The following is a 20506-nucleotide window of genomic DNA, read 5'->3' on the forward strand; positions in this document are numbered from 1 at the left end:
AATAAGCATTAATTTGTATCATAATTCCCAAGATGTCAAGCTGAGGTGATACTGACCTGGTCTGTGCCTTGTGTCTTCAATAACCTGTTCCCAAAAGGCTGCCCACGCGTGGATCACAGATAATACTCAGGTAAGTCTGGAGGACTACAGTAAAGGCAAGATTGAAATAAACACTTTGTCTATGATCTGTGCCACAGCTTTTGCACGTGTGCTCAATGAATTTTGTAATTAAGCTCCAGCTATCAAAACTTCATTAGTTTGGGCTTTAATTTCACATAGCATCACCTACACTGCCTGCACTTCAGCAGGGGAAGTGCCGTGCAGCCACACATACTTACAGGAGCACACAAACACACCACAACTACTGGAGATCCTACACTGTTCCCACGGAAACACCACAGCCCCCATACTGCGAGGGGACAAATCAAGCTAGACCCAAGGTCCTCCTTCCCCTTGGACACAACACCCGAGGGCCTCTTCCCTGCCTCACCCAGGCTCCCTGTGCTGCGCCTCAGCCCTGCCTGCTCCTCCCTCACCGCCCCAGGGCTGCGGGTTCCCCATCACTGCCCTGTGCCTCGGGGGAGGGCGATAGCGCCCACGCTCAGCTACACCCAGAGCCTGCCAGGGCTGGGGGCTCTCCCGGGCAGGCCCTCGGCCCTACCACCTCCTACAGCCGGCTGCTGAGCTGGTGCTGCCTCAGCTAAGTGAAAATAAAAACCGAGCTTTCAAAAACAATCCCAGACCTGCAATGCACCTCTGTAAAAAAAAAAAAAAAAAAAAAAAAAAAAAAAAAAAAGAGAGAGAGAGAGAGAAAAAGAGAAAAAGAATATTTCTGGTTGCTTCGCATTGCCACAAAGCTCCCTCTTGTTGGTAGAAGGAGAGGGTGAGGGTGCCCGGCGGGACGGGAGGTGTCCGAGGCGGGGAGCTCTGAGGGGGGGTGACTCGGTGCTCCCAGTATTCTGCAGTACGAAGATGTGGTTAAGTACTTAAGTACCAAAAAAAGCACGGGCTCTGCGAAAGCCTGGCCAGCTTTAGAGCTGCCGCGCTTGTATTCTCACCTTTTGGGTGAGAATTTAACACCCCCGTCTGACCCAGCACTCGCGCAGCCCGAGCGGCTCTTGGCGCTCTCGGAGGCGCTGCTGGAGCCTTTAACTTCTTCAGGTCCCTTTAAACTTCTCCCCATTACAGCGAGCGCTCTTTACTTATTACCAAGATAAAAGAGGTTTTCAGTTCTTTTTTTGGGTTTTTTTTGTTTGGGTTGGTTTGTTCTGTCGGTTCGGGGTGGCTGTGGGTTCCCCCGTGGGACCCGCGGGGCTCCCCGGCCCCAGCAGCCATCCCAGACAGCACAGGGCACGTAGGAAGCAGAGGGAAGGGAAACGCGGCGCAGGAAGAGCCGGGCCGGCAGGAAAGGCACGGGGAAGCAGGAACAGCACGCAGGAAGGGCCCGGGCGAGGCAGCGGGAGCGTTCGGTGCCTCGAAAGAGAGCCCGGAGAGGAAGGGAGGGTTTTTTCGCCTCAGAACGTGCCCCTCGCGGCCCTTCTGAGCGCTGAGAGCCGCCGTGCCCCGGAGCTGGGGGCGCCGAGGCCCCGCTCGCCCCCGCAGCCCGGGAGGGGCGCCCGCAGCTGGGGATCGGTGTGGGAGTGCGGGAGCCGCGGGACAGAGCTGGTGCTCAGGGACAGGAGCCGTGCCGCTTAGGGGAAATAAAAAACAACCGCCCCTAATTGCATCCTGAAATACTGAGGTACTTTGAGTCTTCAAACATCAAAATACTTTGAAAATACTCTGAGCTACTTTACATGTTTTAACTGGTGCTAGTTCCTATAGACGGACTCTGCTTTTTGTCTGGAGCTTTAAAAAGTTTTCTTTCTGTACCACCCAGCACACTTCCATAGCGTAGCTGCTGGGCTGAGTATTGTGTTTCCCCATTCTCGCCGATGTGGTGGGAAAAGGCTTTGCTCACTGAGCCTTTTATGTTAGTTCATCCTATTAAAGCGCCTTGCTTTGTTGTCCTCTGAACCCTCTTTAATGCCTCTGCATTTTTCAGCAAGTTTAGTGAAAAGCAAAACTTCACCCTGGATCATTAGAGTCCTGACTAGAGCCACATTCATTCCCTCATGAACCATTTCAAGTTGAAAGATTCAGTATTCCTTCACTATCACCTTGTGATAGTTGTGCAAACAAGTTCCTCCCCCTCACATATGTTATTTGTTAAAAAAAAATAAAATACATTTTTGCTTGGGAAATGGACATTCTCTGAGACAAAAGTTAATCTGAAATATTTTCTCACATTTGCAACACGAAATATAAAAACACTAAGAGAACTGATAAAATGCAAAATGTATCGAATTTCTGAGCAGAAAAAAAAAGAAAAAGTTGTTACACTTTTTGGAGTTGTGGGCTGCTTTGAATTAACATCTCTGTGCCAACATAAAGGATTTGTTCAAAAGGTGCATGGATCAAATAACCTTGATCAGAGAGAGAAAATACACACTAGCTGCAAGCAATTTATCTTTTGCCTAAACCAGCAGTAGAAGTGGGAGTTGGATGGAAATAAAAAACATCTAAAGTGCCTGGTTCACATGGATTCCTTGTGCAACAGGCATCAAAGTGGTCAACAGATTAGAAGAAATCGTTAGACCATTGTTGTGTCTTCCCTGAAAGCAAAAAAGATAACAATGCAGACTGTGGTGAGTTGTTTTTCAGCACTTCTTCAGAATGTGTTTTCCAACTAACATCTTGATCCTTCTTCCAAACCGTGAGGATAGAGTTGAACATGTTGCTAGATTTTTTTTCTTCCACTTAAGAGTAACTAAGCAGCATCCAGCTCATCAAAGTGCAAGGAAATACTGCAAGTAACTGGGTAATAATTGAACTGGCAGACTCTCCCCCCAATTCAAAATTAACATAGATACCACCTCTTTGAATAGTACCACAAAATTCAAAGTATTCACTTGTAAACATCCTTGTGTGTCTATTATATATATCTTTTGTGGGAGGGTTCCCGAGACCTTACCCACAGTTGCTCAGGAAAGAGTTACAGAACTAAGGATAGAGTTCACAAGTGAAAATCCTCAAAATCCTCAGCTTTGTGTCTGCATTACCAGAGAGGATTCCTTCATTTCAAGTGGAAAATATCAGACTGTAGTCCAGCTCTCCTCTCCCCACCCCCAGCCACAATCCCAGATTGTCCCCGATGTCTGTTCTCTCAGTCACAATCTCGTGCCAAATCCAGTTTTCACATCATGAACATTTTTATTGCACATTCTCTGTAACCATATAAATTCTATTTCTATTGCTTAAAGCAATTCACGCCCCCACCTTCACATTATACAGCTGTAGGTGCTCAGTGTGGGCAAGAATTTGTCTGAGACACTATTCCAGCAATTTTTATTAGTATGCTGCTAAGTAAAAAAGTCTTGGCTTATGCCAAGTATATCATTGTTTAAGAGAGCAAAACTACCTTTAGCAGTCAGCTCAGGTCAGGACCTCTAAGTGTCAGCTGTGGCTTACACCAGATTTGTCACAGGTAGCGATACAGTTTTCATCAATGATTTCACAAAGCCCAGCAGATAATTTTAACCCAGTATTTATTCAGTGATTTCCCTCTAGCCTGTGTTTTCCAAATGTCCATTTGTTTTCAAAGCTGTGCAGTCAGTATTTTGAGCCCACTTTTAGCTGAGTGGAGTGATTCTGAATAAACGCTGCAAATGCTACATACACATCTTAATATTTAATGTGGCTTTGGTCACACATGTTTCCGATGAGCCGTTTTTATGTATAGTTACTGTACCGTGCACCTACAAATGGGTCTTCTCCAAGCAGTAATTCACAAAAGCTCAAAATAAATACTGGCCTTTGTGTCAGGTTTCCATTATGTGAGTACTAACCCAGGCTGGTGAAAGGTTCACAGAGGGTTGACGGAGCTTTGTGAGCTCTGCTTTATTAGGACTTTTCCATGCCGGAGCACTCCTGGGTGTGGCTGATGGGATTTCCTGCCTTTTGTCCCATGAAGGTAGCACGGAAGGTCCAAGTGCAAGGAAACACTTCCTGCTTCACTCCCAAATAAGATTTTTCAGCAGAGTAAGAGACTGGAAAAGTTTGTGAGAGCAGATTACAGGAACTTAAGTTAGATGGATTCTGTTTGGGTTTTTTGTTTCTTAAATCTTGACAGTTCAGTTGTATTGGATTAATTTCATTTTCCAAGATAAACAGTATAAGGAATTATTGAAACACGATAGCTGTTTTCCTAGCAAATTTCATCGGGGAATTTCCAGCATTTCATAGCTGAGCAGGTTACATAGCTCTGGTTTGCATATCCACATTTTTGGGTGCTTTGTCAGTTTGACCCTTTTTACAACATCTGACAATGCCTCAGACCATACAAAATTGAATCAGTATTGAGGTCTTCCAGGCCAAATTAGGAAATAGGAAATGTTACAGTTGGGCAATCCCTAAATTTCTTAGTTGACAGAGTAAGAAAAGGATGGATAACAGTATTTTTACAATTTTCTGTTCCCTAGTTTTAGTCCTGGCTGCCTGTGGTGTACAGCATGCCCAAGGTTAGTTCCTGCTGAGCAGTCTGTGGGGCATTCGGGCTGCAGCCCCTCTGTTGCCCAATGTACACCCTGCTACAACTGGCTCTCACAGAGGCATACCTAGTCAGGGAGTTGCCAGGGAAGCAACAGAGAGATTTTATGATAATTTTCTATCCCTGTTCTATTTCTTGCACTGGAAGAGCAGCTAGGAAAAAGAATAAACATCAAAGGGCCAGGTTACTCTGAATAATTGAGGCTATTCTATTTCAGAGAGACATTTGGTATAATGCACCTTTTCAGTCCTCAGTTCATTTTCTCTGCCTGTTTGTCACACGGCCAACACCAGGACAAAGCTCCACACCCTTTCCATGCACACAGAAGGGAGGCTGGGGCTGGAATGGTGCTTTCTACATTGGACCCTTCAAAACTGTGCACAAGACCTTTGGCCTAACCTGCTGGTATATGGGAATGCATGGCCCTGGCCAAGGAGTTGCAGAGTTCTCCTGCAGGAAGTTAGGAACAGTACAAAATGGCCTGCCTTTATTTTTTCATGGCAGGAACCCCTACTGTTATTAAGGTTATTATTTTATTACAGTGATTGTTCCCTGAGTCTTGTCTACATGCATAGATGTGGCCTGTCTATGGAGGAAGCAAGTTTCAGTCACCATGATCAAGAGTGTAGGAAATGCTTCCCATGGCCCAGTGCCACACTCTGGTGCGTGCGTGTCTTTTATTGCATGAATTATGTAGGGCTTTGAGTTCTCTACGAAAACTGGGCTCCCGTCTCACAGTCACCTCCACAGGGGAAACAGTCATTTTCCAAGAAGGCCCACAGTGCAATTAGATGGGGCAGATAAGCAAGGGATACAGAAACAAAGGCAAAGCGAAGGGAAGTGACTCACCTGTGGGCTATCAGCTATGACTACGGAAAGGCCAGTGGTAGTCACGAGGGGTCAGTGGCACAGCCATGCTGATATAGCTCATCCCTTGTCACATGTGGGACAAACAACCTTAATGCCCATAAGGCTTCAGGAGCAGAAGGGCCCCGGTCCTTTGGATAAAAACACCTCTACAAATTCAGATGTCCCTGTGCATTGCCTCATCCCTGTACATTGCCTTTATTTACTCACTGGGAGCACAACGAGGGCTTAACTTGGACTTTCATGGTTTATATACTTGTGGTGCTCTGCACAGAAGTGACTTTATCCCTGGGACAAAGCAGTGCTTTCCCTCATGACTGTCAGCACCCAGAGTACACCATCCCTGCCCAAATGAAGGCCTGAGCCAAGAGACACTTTATCTTGTACACAAATACAGATTTGCCATTTTTTCCAGCTTTGCTCAGGTCACTAATTAAAAGCCTAGGAAGTGAGCACACATGAAATCATTCCTTCCGTACAGGCAGACAGATGGAGAGAAATTCCAGCCTGTTTCCACTCTTTTGTCTTCAGGGCATTTTTGGAATTTCCTTCAGGAAGTGAGGTTATGACCCAGAGCCTTCCTCGGTGAGTAGGCTCTCGTTTCCCACAGTAAACCCTGCACAGTGATGACATAGAGTACGAGAAGGTGAGGTTTATCTTCACACTCCAACTGCATCCTGTATGAGCTCCATGGAACTTAAAAGTAATGCTGAGAGGCAACAGCCGCAAGAGAGGAAATGGAAGTCAAGCCTTTGGAAGAAGTAACGCAGCATCTATTCCACTCCATTGCCATGGTCTTCACTGGTGGACCCAACGGAGCTGCAGTGCTTGCAGAGTTGAGGCCACCATTCGGTGTTTCATATAATTCCTCCATGTTTGCAATAAACTAAGAATTACACTTACGAACCATACTGGTGAAACAAGTGAATTATTTCACTTATTCTGCTCTAGGCAGTCACGGTAAAACTGGTTTTCCTTCTGTTTGTACTTCATTAGCTGTTGGAGAAGGATTGCTACTCCAGAGATTTTTCTAATGGCATTCCAGTAATACACCATATGCTGATGAAAAAGTTATAGATTAGTATTCATTCTGTATTTTACATGATCCTGTGACATTATGCATTTTGTGTCCCCACAGAATTGACTTAATCCCAGCATGTACTGAAATCAAGGAATTCTTTCAGTGGCTTCTATCAACAAAAAAACACACCTGGCATGAAACCACCACAATAATACAAAACTACTAGTAATCTGATAACAGAATCTTTTAAAAAATCAGTTTATTAATGTTTAGAAGTCAATAAAGCTATGTGCAAATTGAACAATAAAAGTCAGAAACATTTTAAATACTATTTTTTAAACCAGAAAAAAATCCAATAGTTTAATTGCACTGGAAATTTTACTACAAAGGCAGTACATTTTCTTTAAAAAATACACTTCTAGGATTTGCCAATAACTGTAAATCAGTCACTTTCTCTCTCAGCTATTCCAGATATACCACTTTTGTTATAGCAATACTCTAGGCGCATGAAGACTCCTGCATCTTATTAACTTATTTACATTGTACACATTCAACCCCATTAGAACAGGTTAGAAAAATAGAGGAGTAAAAATGATGCTGTAAAACAAATACATTCAATTTAATGACAGGTACTTCTTCCGTGAACTGATAAAATACAGACATCTTTGCTGAAATTATAAACATTAATAAAATGTGCCAAAATGTATTGCATTTTGTTATGGAAGTGCATTTATCTATAGTCATTTCACTTCAACTTTCCTTTTATTTTTCTGAAACTCAAGGTACTCTTTTCAGATTTTCCAGCCGATCTTTACTTTCGACAGGCTTTTAACCTAACACTGAAATGCCCCTTCAGTTTTTAGCTCTTCTTACTTAGGCAAAAATCCTGCTGTTGTCAATACTATTTTTTACTATTATGTATACTTTCAGTCATCTTGAAGAGAAATGACACTTAGTTCTACCTTGCGTTTTTCATGATAATGCAGTTGATTTAATGCTATAAAATAAAAAGGCAATCAATGTATGGGGCCAAATGCTGTTCTGAGCTACTCCATAAAATCTGACGCAGTCAATGGAATTGTACAGGTGAAAGTAACTGCAGAACCTAGCTCATGGTCTTCAAATGTAATATGGACTGACAGCAAAAATTCACAGCTATGATCTTGCTAAATAAAACCCCAACAGCTTTGGACTCTGCAAATTAAACCTTATGACTTAACTAAAAACTCTGCAAAGTGATGCCAAATTACGGTTGTATGTGGTCTAAATTATATTTTTGTGATCTCTTTCCATGTTATGTGCTAAACAAACACTTCTAACCAATGATACCAGAGCCACCACTAAATTCGGTACAGAAGGATCTTTGTGTCAGTGGTTTGCTGCAAGGAGAAAAAACTTCACATTCTTCTCAGATGGGAAAAAAAAAAAAAAAAGATTAATTCTCCCTTTCCCTCCTCCCCCTCTCTCTTTCTCTCACACACACCAGGCATCATTTCACCAAGGCATCAGTCTTTCAGAGTTACTAAGGAGATTTCAGGATATGAATGCGCCTGACAATCCTGAGCTGCCTCAGTGCAAAGACAAAACATGCTCCAGGAAAAAAAGACTTCCAAGCCAGAACAGTCTGTCCCATTTCTTGAACTCCAGCCTCACAACTGCACCGTTTGCCTCATTAGAACTAATGCTACTTGCTCACTCAGCCCAATGCTGCTCCTGTGAGCAGGAGGCATCCCAGCTCCCCCACTTCAGAGCAAGGCTCTGAAATACACCCCTATAGTTATTCCTAAGAAGATGAGGTAACATTGCCCGAAGACATGATGGTTTCAGGATGGTCACCGTCCTCCTTCTGTGGGTGTGAGGAGTTGTCAGACTTACTCCGGCTGAACTCCATCCCTCCAATGATCGGCCTCTTGAATTTGGTCCCAGAATCCGCTGGGGGACATTTGCAGCAGCACAAAATCTTGATGAAAGCCCTGCGCATCTCTTTGTTTGTCAGGGTGTAGATGATAGGGTTCGTGGCTGAATTGAGCACGGCCAGCACTAAGAAATACTCTGCTTTATAGAGGATTTGGCAGGTCTTCACTTTACATCCCACATCCAGTAAAAGCAGGATGAACAGAGGAGCCCAGCAGGCAATGAAGACACTCAGGACTATGATCACTGTCTTGAGCAAGGCTAGTGACTTTTCTGAGCTCCTAGTAGCTTTGGTAATGTTTTTCCGAAATGTCAGCCTGCGGCTCCTAGTCCTCACCATGGAGTAGATCCTGCAATACAGGACGACAATAGATAGCAAAAGGCCAGTGAAAACGGTTGTGCAAAAGAGAATATAGTGCTTGTGGTAGAGAGGCAGCACGGTGGAGCAGTTGGACAAGAGGCTGATGCAGTTCCAGCCCATGATCGGGAGCCCCCCGAGGATCACGGAGATAACCCAGCAAGCGCTGATCAGCAAGAAGGAGCGGAAGCTGTTGCTGCCATTGTGGAGTTTCATCTTCAACATGGTGATGTATCTCTCAATGGCAATGGCCAACAAGCTGAACACAGAAGCTGACAAGGCAACAAACATGCTGCCTTCTCTTACAAACCACTGGGAGGGTGTGAGGCTATAGGTTTTGTGTCCAGATAGCAGGAGGTTGGCAGTGTAAGCCACACCAGCCAACAAGTCTGAAAGAGCCAAGTTCCCAATGAAATAGTACATGGGTCTGTGAAACTTCTTGGTTTTCCAGATGGTAAGCAAGACAAAAATGTTCTCTAAGATTATAAAGCAGCAAATGATGATAAAAACCACCGACGTCACTTTAATTCCACTGTCCACATTCTCATTTAGCTTTCCCGTGTAATTATAATGCTCTTTGATGACATAGTTGACATCAGTGTTGGCCGGGTTGCTCATGACCTTCAGCGGGGCAGTGGTGCCAGAGCTCATGGTCCCGGCTGGCGCTCCTTCCCCAGCGGCACCACACGGTGACACCAACTGCAAACCCGGGGGCTGCCCCGCAGAGCCTTGGCCCCGCAGCCTGCCCGGTGCTGCTGCACGGCCTCAGAAACTGCAGCCCTGAGAACAAGAGGCACAAAGCCCAGAGTTAAAAGAATGAAGGCAAACAACGTAAAAAATTATAAAGGGTTTAAGATAATCTGCTAGTTTAATTGTGTATCAGAATCATATAGGTATGCACACGTGAACCAGTTTCATTCAGCTACTAAAATACATTTAAAAGATGGTTAGGCATATTCAATAGGTAAAGTTAATAAGACAAAAAAGTTCTGTCACTCAGAGCTGAACAGGTAAACTGGAGTCAGCAAGGACTGCATTACTGGACTTTTTCCAACTCAAAAGATCTCAAAGCTGCCCAGCAATAAGTTCTAGCCTTCTTTTTTTCACTAGGAAATACAACTTGTAATACAACAGCAGAGATTTAGAAAGGGAAAGGGCTTGCTTGATTTAACTGCAAATGTATGAAAGCCTGCACAGAAATTACTTGACAGGAGACCTGTACTCTCCTCCATTAATAAAGCCTGAAAGCACTTTGGAAGGGGGTAGTTATGCAATTTACTGATGCCATCTCAAACATTGGTAAATTCACTGATGTGTATGTAAACAAGAGATCATCTCAAAGCTGTAAACAGGTAAGGGGTGCCCTTGCTAAAGACAAGTAAGAACGTGCTTTAAAAAAGCCACAGCAGTAAAAGTTTAGAAAAGCAAAAAAAATATGTAATTAAGCTACAGCGCAAGCCCATTCCATTGGTTTGAAACAAAGAATGTCAAAAAAACCCTTGCATTTAAATAACTAGTATTGCAAGCTTTTGAAATCGGCATGATTAAGGAATACACATATAGAGCAAACTGCCTTTACATATAAAGGTTTTGCAGTGGACATTTAAAAAGAATTAAAACTCAGGTATCATGCAAGGGAAAAAGAACAGCAGGCAGAGTTGTTAAATTACAGCCTAACCAGGGCAGAGCAGGAGGTCCGAGGCCAGTGGGTTCAACTCCTCGCTCTGTTCCCGAACTCCAGTTCGCACCGCTCCCGGACTCCAACCCGCACCGCTCCTGTCCCGCACCGCTCCCGGGCTCAAACTCGCCCCGCTCCTGTCCCGCACCGCTCCCAGGCTCAAACTCGCCCCGCTCCTGTCCCGCACCGCTCCCGGACTCCAACTCGCCCCGCTCCGGTTCGGTCTCTACCGTGCGTGTTTCCCGTCCCGCACCATCTCGGCCGGACGAAGCCCCCGGCCGGGCACGGCGCGGCCCGGGCAGCCCCCCCTCTCCCCTCGTTTTGTTTCGGGGTCCCGGGGGTCGCGCCGAGCGAGACCCGCAGCGCCGGGATCCCCGTGCGGGCGGAGCGCGGCTCCCCGAGCCTCACCTCGCTCCAGCGCGGCGCGGAGCCCCGGCCGCCCTGCGCATCTTGCGTGCCCGCGGAGCAACTCCGGTGGGCGGGCTGGGGGCTCGGTTGGTTTTAATGTTTCTGCAGCTGCCGCGCTCCACCCTTTTCCGACCCTCCTTTCTAACTCTCCCTGCTGCGTCGGGACCTGCACGGCCCAAGCCGCCCCGCCGCCCCGCCCGGCGTGAGCACTGTGGCGCTGCTGCGAAGTGCTCCCCCCGGGACCCCCCGGCCCTGCCCGGCCGGAGGAGGAGGGGAAGGGACCGCGGTCTCGCCCAGCCGTGCCCGCCCGGGAGCGGCCGCCGCCGGCCGCTCCGGGCGAGGAGGAGCCGGCAGGGCCCGGCCGGCTCCGAGCGCGGTCCCTACGCCTCGGGGATGCGGGGGCAGATTCCCGACCCTCCGGCTTTCTTTACCCCCGACTAGGCACAGCAGGGCTATGGCCATATGCCACCTCCGTCCTGAATCTCCCAGGACCTGGGAAAGGAAACACCTGGAAGAGGCTCTTCCATTTTCCCACTTCACCAAGGTGTGTTTTTGCCCTGACAGGCCCGGTGGCTGCCACCCGCACGCTGGCCTGCAGCCTCCTGCGGCGCTGGGTGACTCAAGAGCGGCTCCCCCCGGGCAGGCACCGGCCCGATGGGGCAAGGATGGTGCCAGGCTGCACACCGGAGAGGCAGAAGCCAGCACTGACCCATGGGGGATAAGCTCACTTTCTGCCACTCAAACAGCACCAGGTGTTGGTGTTTTCACATTAAAAAAAAAAAAAATCTATGCATGTTCAGAGGATGCTGTAAAATACCTACATGTTTGAAAATATGAAGAGAAGTTTTAAATTCATTTTTTTAAAAACAAAATTGGCAATGGCAACTACTTACAGTGGTAACAGAGTTATTACACAGAGACAGAGAAAGAAGTGAGTTTACGTTTTATAACTCCTTCTCTCTTCAAACTTTTAAAAGAAAAAGCACCTTGGTGTATGTGAAATGCTAACTCTGGTGGTAATCTATCGTTACACTTACTGCAGAAATTTTCTTGTTCCTTCCTCTGTTCTTGTTAACTCCAAATTGAAATGCAAACAAATATCACAATACACCAGAGCTCAATATATCAGGTCTTTCAGTTCATAGCATCACACTGGTCAATTAGCAGCAGCAGTTGTTATGGGGAAGCAGCTTTCCTCTGAAAGACAGTAAGAGTACTCTACCCTCAGGAAGAGGGTAGAGGGTCCCTCTCTTATTTATGCTAATAGTCACGCTTCAGTTGTTCCACGCCTCTCCCAGAATGACTCAGATAAATTACACTGGCAAACAGACATTAACTCTTCCACCACAAAGCTAGAAACTTGAAAAGATGTTTAGCCTCCTGAGAGCCTGGAGGAAAATACAGCCGTTAAGTTACAACTGTCAGAAAAGGCATGTGAAATAAATCATGCTTGAGGCTGACATATGCATCCCCTGCAACTGCCTGACATACCCTAGATATTTCAAGCTTTCCCCCTTGTTTAGCTAATATGTAGAAAATACTAAATAAAAGTGCATTCACTGGGGATTTCCCTCTAGGAAGTAATTCCCACCTAATTTTAAGCAAGAGGAACATATTAAAGGAACATGCTTTAATTAAAGGTTAGAATGACTCAGGGTTTCATTAGTCAGGTGTACAGGCTTTCATTTTGGGGCTACTGGTTACCAACTGAGAGAACTCCAATTCAGAGATGTTACATTCAACAAATTAATTTTCAGAGGCTGTGTAAAATCATAGAAACATAGAATGGTTTGGGTTGGAATGGACCATAAAGATCATCTTGTTCCAACTCCCCTGCCATGGACAGGGACACCCCACTAGGCCAGGATGCTCAAAGCCCCATCCAACCTGGCCTTGAACACTTCCAGGGATGGGGCATTCACCCTTTCTCTGGGCAAGCTGCTCCAGGGCCTCACCACCCTCACAGTAATGAATTTCTTACTAATATCTAATCTAAATGTATTCTCAGTTTGAAGCCATTCTCTCTTGTCTTGTCACTACATGCTCTTGCAAAAAGTCCCTCTTCCAGCTTTCCTGTAGACCCCCTTTAGGTACTGAAGGGCCACAATAAACTAACCCTGGAGCCTTCTCTTCTCCAGGCTGAACAAACCCAACTCTCTCAGCCTTCCCTCATAAGAGAGGTGCTCCAGCCCTGTGATCATCTTTGTGGCCCCCTCTGGACCTGCTCCAACAGGTCAATGTCCTTCCTGTGCTGGGGACCCTAGACCTGGACACATTACTCCAGGTGGGGTCTCACCAGAGCGGAGTAGAGGGGTAGAATCCCCTCTCTCAGTGCTGGCCACGCTGCTTTTGATGCAGCCCAGGACACGGTTCACTTTCTGGGCTGCAAGCTCACATTGCTGGGTCATGTCCAGCCACTCATCCACCAGCACTCCCAAGTCCTTCTCCATCCCTGGGGGTTGCCCCACCCCAGGTGCAGCACTGGGTAAAATACACAGGCAATTTAAGTTCCACTTCAAAAGGTTGGGTATTTGTATCACAAAAAGCATCATTAAAATTAGATGACCACACACATTTACAGCCCTCTTGACATCTCAACAGAGAAAACTGAAATACAGCTTCACTCTTCTCGGCCAAATGAAGCCAGATCAGCTGGATTTGCACTGAAAACTGTCTAAATCCTCAGAGATGATAGGTTAACATGGCTCAAACTGCACAGGTTCTAGCCTCCTTGCCAGGGCTGAAACACAAGTAAACTCAGGTTGGTCCAGCCAACTCTACCAAAAGTGTAGTTGCTGCTAAGTGTTCAGCGAGGGGTTTACACCAGGGTGATACTCGATCCCCACCAACAGAACAAGCCACCAACAGAATGAGAACTCTTTTTCTCAGTACCTCTCCAACTGCCAGGTCCACTGTTAAGGAAGCTTGTACTTCTGTGAAATACATACAGAAATCCAGTGTATATTCAGCTCCTTTGAGAACTCGACTTGGAATTGCCTACGGTCAGAATAAGGAGAAAGAACAACACAATGTTATTCATGCAGCATTTCAGAAATAACCAGAATGCAGGTCTCAGTCAAATGCCAGCAGGAGAGCTGCACACATCAGAACACTGAACTGACACGTAACAGCCACTTCACCTGGGTAAACTGGTTAAAAAACTGTTTTGCAACATGTCCACAAACATAAAGAGGCAAAGGCATTTGGTCACAGAGATCCTGAGTATGTATATGCTCCCAGGTACTTGAGTTTTTAGGATGAGCAGAAACTCATGTTTTAGAGCACAGCAACAACAACAACATAACCCCAACTGCCTGTGACAATCAAACTTGTGGAATTTCCAATGACAGCTTAGTGTAGTGAGGATTGCAGAAGCAGGGCTAGTCACAGGGCAATTTCCTTGCAGGAAAATGCTTTGATCGTGTCAGAAAAGAAGCTGTAAGCTGGGGTCCGCCCAACGCCTGCATACCAAGACTGGTGGCCTCTGACACCACCAGGAGACCATACTCTCCCAGTGCTAATGCTGCTGGACAACTCACAATTGCATCAGAGGAGTGTCTGAACACTATCCATCTGGAAAAGACAGTGAAAATCCCTGCAAGACAGATTAGCAAAGGAATTGTCTCCAACACATCACTCTTTTGTACCTTCAAAAATCTTTATCCATATAAGCAAAATGTACTTTTAATCATTCTGACACAACTTAGACCCCAAAGAGAGCCATTCCTCCCTAAGTGCTGGGTCACGAACAGGGATCCTTAAAACAGTACCAAGAGAGCAGGTCTGATCACCAAGAAAGTATCCAGAGTGGCCTCCAGAATCCCCGAAAATTCTCATGACTACAAGAAATATAAAAAACAGCGAAAAAGTCAGATTCATACTTCTGATGCAATATCTGAACAAATATTCCATACTTTGAATAATTGTCAAAATTTACATGCATTGTAGCATGCTCTTATATGCACCATTAAGTAACTGATACTTTCCAAAATCTGTAAGCTAATTTGTTCATATTGGTTAAAATGACACCTTAAATGAAGTTACATGCAGGCAGAAGAAAATTATAACATTGTGAGATAACCTATACTGGGGGGCTATACCACAAAGTTCAGAGAGAGCAGAAAAAAGTAAGCATTTCTGTATCTGTAAGAAAGCAACACAGAAAAGAGTAAATTAAATTATTTTATTAATTTGTTAACATAACAGTAAATACAAACCATTGATACTGAATCTTGAGTGATAATTCTTAGGTATTCTCTGAATATCTAAGAGAACAATTCGGATTTATTTTTCAGTTTAAAATGAATTAATGCTTCAGTTGCATCACTTTTGCAATCTAGAACAATCTGGTTTTAAATTATAGTTTCCACAGGGGATAGGTTAGATGAATTAATTTTCTGTTGATATTCATAGTGTTCAAAAATTCCTTATCTTCTTTCCTCAGATTAAAATCAAAAACCTAGTTTGGAGAAAAAAAAAAGTGATGAGAACATTGCAAAGACTAAAGCACATATATTTCTTCAGTATGAGCACGCAGATGGCCTGTTTTTATGTTCTTGATATTGATCATTAATATTAATTAAATGTCCTTTTTTGTTTTTAAAAGCTAATGTAAAATGTTTACTACATTCCTTTTTGTGAGAATTTGTACTTTATTTTTTCACTATGATGAATATAACATTAGGAAAAGCTCAAGTCCAAAGGGAGAGAACTGAAGTAGCTGAGGAAGTGACATGCAATAGTTTGCATGGATATCATTGCACCCAAACTGTAACACACTGTAATATAGGGAGTTATTAAGAGGATGATACTACAAGGCAGTGCAAATACTTGGCCTTTTTTTTTTTTTTTTTTTTTTCAAAACTACAGACATCTTATTGGACGCCACAAAAAGTGCCAAAAAATTAGGTACAGAAAAAGTCTCCCAGCACAGCAACACAAAAAATTGCTGGGTTGGCTTATCTGTAATTTTTACCCAATGCACAATAGTCAGAGATGAGCTTCAAAGCTTTGGAAGGGGTGTGGCAATGTGGGAAGAGTTAACTGCTTAGATTCAATCAGTACCAGCAAGAGCTATGCCACCTTTATCCCCATTTTCAAACACGTGGGTTAACCACAGTGCAAAAAATGGGGCCAATATTATGCAGTCTACCTGGCTCAGTGAATTTGTGAACTTACTAGCATTAGTTTCCTTATTACACATGCTAGTCAGAAAATAATGCCTTGAAAGCCATGTTGGGGGACAGGTGTGATAGAAACACTTCTGCAGCCCAAATAAAAAAAAAAAATCTTGAATATGCACTTTAAAACCCCATTTCCATTATTTTCCAATGAAACATTCTTGGGTGCCTTTATCTCCAGTAATATAAAAGATGACAATCAGAAAGAAGCAAGAAAAAAGAAGAGAGGGAGCCACTCATTAGGCAAGAAGCTACTTGGCTGCACTGAAAATGGTCTCACACTTTCCACTAAGTTTATATTTTTCTTTTCCTTATATGTTTCAAGAGACTCCTCTTCCACTAGGAATCACAGAGCTCCTGCAAAGGCAGCTGACTGCACTTAGGTAGATGGCACTGATAAACTGTATCTTATTTTAAATAATGGTTTATCTCAACTAAAAGGAGTGCCCCAATCAGTCACTACCATAAACGACCTACATGATAGGGAAAAAAAAAAGTGACTCCAGTTTTCTGGTGTATTCCCTGATCCTATTGACAAGATGATGGGTTATGTGGATGAAATGGATGCATTGCTGCATCTTAAAAAGGGTCATTGTAGAAAGGTGAAAAAGTTTTTTCCCTTTAGAGAAAGTTTGTTTTACAGAAATAAGAGCAAGAGGAGGAATTTCAACTCTGGGGAAGAATATGCATATAATTCCAGGAATTCACTTGAGGGACAAATTCTGAGTTCAAAATAAAACAAAACCTTAAAAAATGAGCACCTCCAGGCTAACTGACCAAAGAATAAATAAAAAAAATGGAATTAAACTTCCTGATTTCATATGTTCAGCACTTTTATATCCTTTTATATCCTTTTGGCCTTCCATGTTCTGCTTCTATTACCAAACATCACTCCTCCCTGCTACCCCTAAATCTCGCTACTGTTCACTTGCTAATTTCTTATTAGTTGTCTTATTTCTTTGATCAATGTTGTCAGTACTTTAGAAAGGTTCATTTAGACGAGGTGATGAGTACTTATTCTTTAGCAGCCTTAGCTTAAAATCTATTACCACAAGGTTTATGTCAATTTAGTTGTGGAGAGGAACATAAAATATGAATCTATTGATTCTGTCTTTCCCTCTGCAACCTCATCAAAAGTAAAAGAGGACTTACTCAATGATTTTTAATTAACAAACACAGTATAAAACTTGTGAATACCGTATTCAAAGGAAGAGGCTCCAGTGACTTATCTCAAGGACACAGGAGATAACAGGGTTCCAGTCTCCTAGGGCAATTAATAGCTTCTAGTAGAAAACAATGGCTCTTAGTGAGGCACAATGTGCAAAACTGCTCATCACACCTGGGAGAAAGATAGTTTGGGTCAGCTGAGTCCTGGCACTGAAAAAGCTTATTTTCGCCTTAAATTACACTTGACCTTGTACATAGTTAAAATTAAACTCTTCTGTAGTTCTAAAGCCACTGCTTGATAGCAAAGGAAGTGCTAGGAAAGATTACAAAATAATAATAATAATGAGGAAAAAAAAAAAACCACAGAAAAAAAGTCCTGAACCAACAACAGTTAGGAGTGAATATAGTTAGAAAAGTATCAGATTAAAACTGTAACTTGCCACAGCTATTCCTTAAGAATAATGCTTTTTTTAGTAATAGTATTTCTGATTATTCCCTTCATTACTCATTGCACTGCTTAGATACCATGACCTAGATTAAGAAAATGGTGGCTTGACTTCCTAGTAAAAGCAGATGCAGACACAAAAAACCACTCTAAAATCTCTTGGACAGAAGGAACAGTGTTAATGAATTCAAAGCCATCTTCACTGTAGCCCAAAGTCACCTCTGTGGGCATTTCCAAGAAAATCTGTTTTAATTCCATTTAGCTCAGAACAAGGGAGGTCATCAGTCAGAATTAAGGGCAAAAACCCCAGAACTGTTATAACTAACATGGGACTTCTAGCCACATAACTAGGCCTAACTGATCCTGGTCTGGTAATACTGGAGCTAGAATTTGCTAGCATATATAAAGATTTAGTATGAATCATTCATGTTGGGAGTAGTATGTTGATGTGATGTCTGTTTCTTTAGAGAGAACTAGAGGTGAAACTCAGACTTATCTTCTGTAATTTCTGAAAGTCTTCACTACCAAAAAAGCCACACTGAGTGAGTATTACGCATGACTCACTTCTAATCCTCATTTTATGAATTCAGATACACTGTAAAGCAAGCACTCCCTCAACAGCACAGTTTGAATTTTTTTCCATATTGCTAAGGTGTTGTTCAATAAAGTGACTTTTTAATAGTATTAGCTGATAGTCACTGGTAGAAAGGTTTATTTCTGGACAATCTTTCCAACTTTCACTTAGTCATTGCCATCATTTTCTGCAAAAGCTAAAAAAAGCCAAGAATTACCTTAGTTTTATAAATGAGCCTTACTTTTTGGAACTATTGAACGCCTCATCACAACAGTTAAGCCAGGTACGTAGCTGTTCTTAGACACCTGAAGTGGCATTCCTGGACTGCAGGCCAAGCTTGAAACTCCAGAAAACAGCCTTACTGGAGAGGTTGTGTATCTTTCTCAGAACATTACACTGTACAGGTATTAGTAAGCAGCATTTCATATTTTCTTAAAAATAATAAATAATATATTAATGGTTTCAGAGGCAAGTCTAGACAAATTTTTATGGAAAAGTTTACTAGGAAAAACTAGCCAAATACTCTGAGGAGCTGTTATCAAAAAGGTAACTTCGTCTGTATTTTAGCCAAGCTCTACTTTGAGGACATACAATGCAGGCTAGAGTATATGATTGCTGTGAGTCACTTCTTGATAAAAAAGCTGAGGAGCTTTGTTTCCCAATAAGACTAAAGCAGAACAGCACTGGGAAAACTGCCTCAGGAAGTCCACATACAATATAAATCATAATCAGATTTTCCATACCTTTCTAGACGCAGAAACTCCTAAAATATCAAACCAAAGCAACTAGAAGTTGACTACTCAGACAACAGACCATGCAGGCATATTTCTCAAAACAGATCTGTAAACTACAAGTATATCTATTTATCTCTTTATATAGATAGCCATTTTATAAAAAAATCTGAAGAACAGTACAGTCTGTTAATGAGATTTCCTGGACAAACCCAAAATGAAAGCTAAACTAATTCTCACAAAAAGCTCACCAGAATTTTCTGTAAGTAATAACAAAGATGCCTCTTTGGCTCTCAGAGCTTGCTGTTCAAGTCAGCTATGCAGATACTTTATTAGTAAATGGACTTCTCTGGAAAAATTTCTACTTTGTTGTATCTACAGGCTACTAAGTAATGTGTATAGAACTCTGAGTCAGTACTAAATGCTTAAACCTTTTTTTTTGTGATGCTCAGATATTGCATATTACAGTGAGATTGTATTTTTGGCAGAGATTTGCAGTTTATGTACAACATAAATACTGTTTTATGATACATTTTTTTCACACGGCCTTCTTTGTAGATTCTACCTCTAACAAACTACTTGAAAAATTATTTCATATATTTCAACCTTTGTTATACACTAGCAGGTAGCATTTTTTCCCTACATTTTTCAAGAAGGGATACCTCATCATGCTCTTTTGATTAAATGGCCTGATGCAGGGTGGATGATATAAACAAGTCTTTGCATAGGCTTCAGTGAACTAGGGAAGAGGATTTGAGATGGGAATATAAAATCTCTGTGAGGATAGTAAAAAAGTGCTATCCTCAAAAATATCTTTTCTGTGTTTTCAATGCTAAGGATTTCAAAATAGTTATCATTAATAACAGACATTACTATCATGATTACATTCATGATAGTAACCTTCCTTGAATTTAAATTACATGGTGTGACTCACTGATCACTGAGAAAGAAAAAGTTCAAACCTTCGTTCACTCAATAAGGCTTGGATCCCAGGAAACATGTCTTCCATCATGCATTCCATTCAGAATTCCAACATCGTCTTCTGCTATTGTAAAATCAAACACCTACGGGAATGTATGTATAGTTAACTTCATGAACACAGAGAGAATCAGCAAATTCTTCTTATATTTTGTCACAGAAAAACACTCTATTAAACTGACAGGCTCCACTGGGTCCTTTGCTCCCGAGTGATTCATTTTTATTTGTGGACTGTTAAGATGGTTTTGTAGCACTCTGGCCTCAGGCAAGGGTCCAAGACAAGAGTAGTATCAAAGCTGCTCTTTTTGACAAGACTGTATATTGTCACTGCTAGAGGAATAGGCATACCCTGACTGCAATCCCTTTGGGAACCTGAGCTCCGTATTTCACTTACATCCCAATGTTCAGTCTAGAATGTTACAGTTCTTTTCTTCAGACCATTAGCAAAAAAAAATTATTAGAAAGTATCAGGACATTCACAAAGCTAGCACACCAAAGGTTGTATCTATCTTGTCTATGATTCTGCTTTGACAAAGCACTCATAGATCAGCTAATACAGAAACAGTGCTACAGTGCCTCAGTACTAACTCGAACTCG

The 20506-nt window shown here is 43.0% G+C and overlaps 2 protein-coding genes across 4 annotated transcripts in view; both read right to left on the reverse strand.

Annotated features, from left to right (window-relative positions):
* Positions 1 to 6714: 6714 nt before the first annotated feature.
* Positions 6715 to 15016, reverse strand: S1PR1 (sphingosine-1-phosphate receptor 1). 3 transcript variants are annotated; one of them, XM_029963219.1, is made up of 3 exons: positions 14605 to 15016; positions 13727 to 13831; positions 6715 to 9528 (listed from the first exon to the last, which is right to left on the reverse strand). In XM_029963219.1, exon 3 carries the CDS (start codon positions 9397 to 9399, stop codon positions 8260 to 8262), a length of 1140 nt encoding a protein of 379 aa, XP_029819079.1. In that variant the 5' UTR covers positions 9400 to 9528; positions 13727 to 13831; positions 14605 to 15016; the 3' UTR covers positions 6715 to 8259. The 3 variants fall into 3 exon arrangements, with proteins under 3 accessions (XP_029819079.1, XP_008920501.1, XP_029819080.1); XM_008922253.3 differs by lacking the exons at positions 13727 to 13831; positions 14605 to 15016 and adding an exon at positions 11872 to 12023; XM_029963220.1 differs by lacking the exons at positions 13727 to 13831; positions 14605 to 15016 and adding an exon at positions 10835 to 10943.
* LOC103756241 overlaps positions 14457 to 20506 on the reverse strand; it is a 46438-nt gene continuing 40388 nt past the window's right edge. The window contains exons 7-10 of the mRNA XM_029963225.1: positions 19894 to 19995; positions 17212 to 17353; positions 15052 to 15293; positions 14457 to 14673 (exon numbers count right to left, since the gene is read on the reverse strand). Coding sequence (XP_029819085.1) covers positions 19900 to 19995 — 96 coding nt within the window. The 3' untranslated portion in view covers positions 14457 to 14673; positions 15052 to 15293; positions 17212 to 17353; positions 19894 to 19899. The remainder of the gene's footprint in view (positions 14674 to 15051; positions 15294 to 17211; positions 17354 to 19893; positions 19996 to 20506) is intronic.

The sequence above is a fragment of the Manacus vitellinus genome, unplaced genomic scaffold, assembly GCF_001715985.3.
Source record: "Manacus vitellinus isolate BGI_N305 unplaced genomic scaffold, ASM171598v3 scaffold_56_pilon, whole genome shotgun sequence".
In the NCBI taxonomy this organism is placed as follows: domain Eukaryota; kingdom Metazoa; phylum Chordata; class Aves; order Passeriformes; family Pipridae; genus Manacus; species Manacus vitellinus.

Bases quoted from the DNA above. Each gene is read 5' to 3' on its own strand.
- S1PR1 (XM_029963219.1), bottom strand. From the start codon at position 9,399: ATGAGCTCTGGCACCACTGCCCCGCTGAAGGTCATGAGCAACCCGGCC.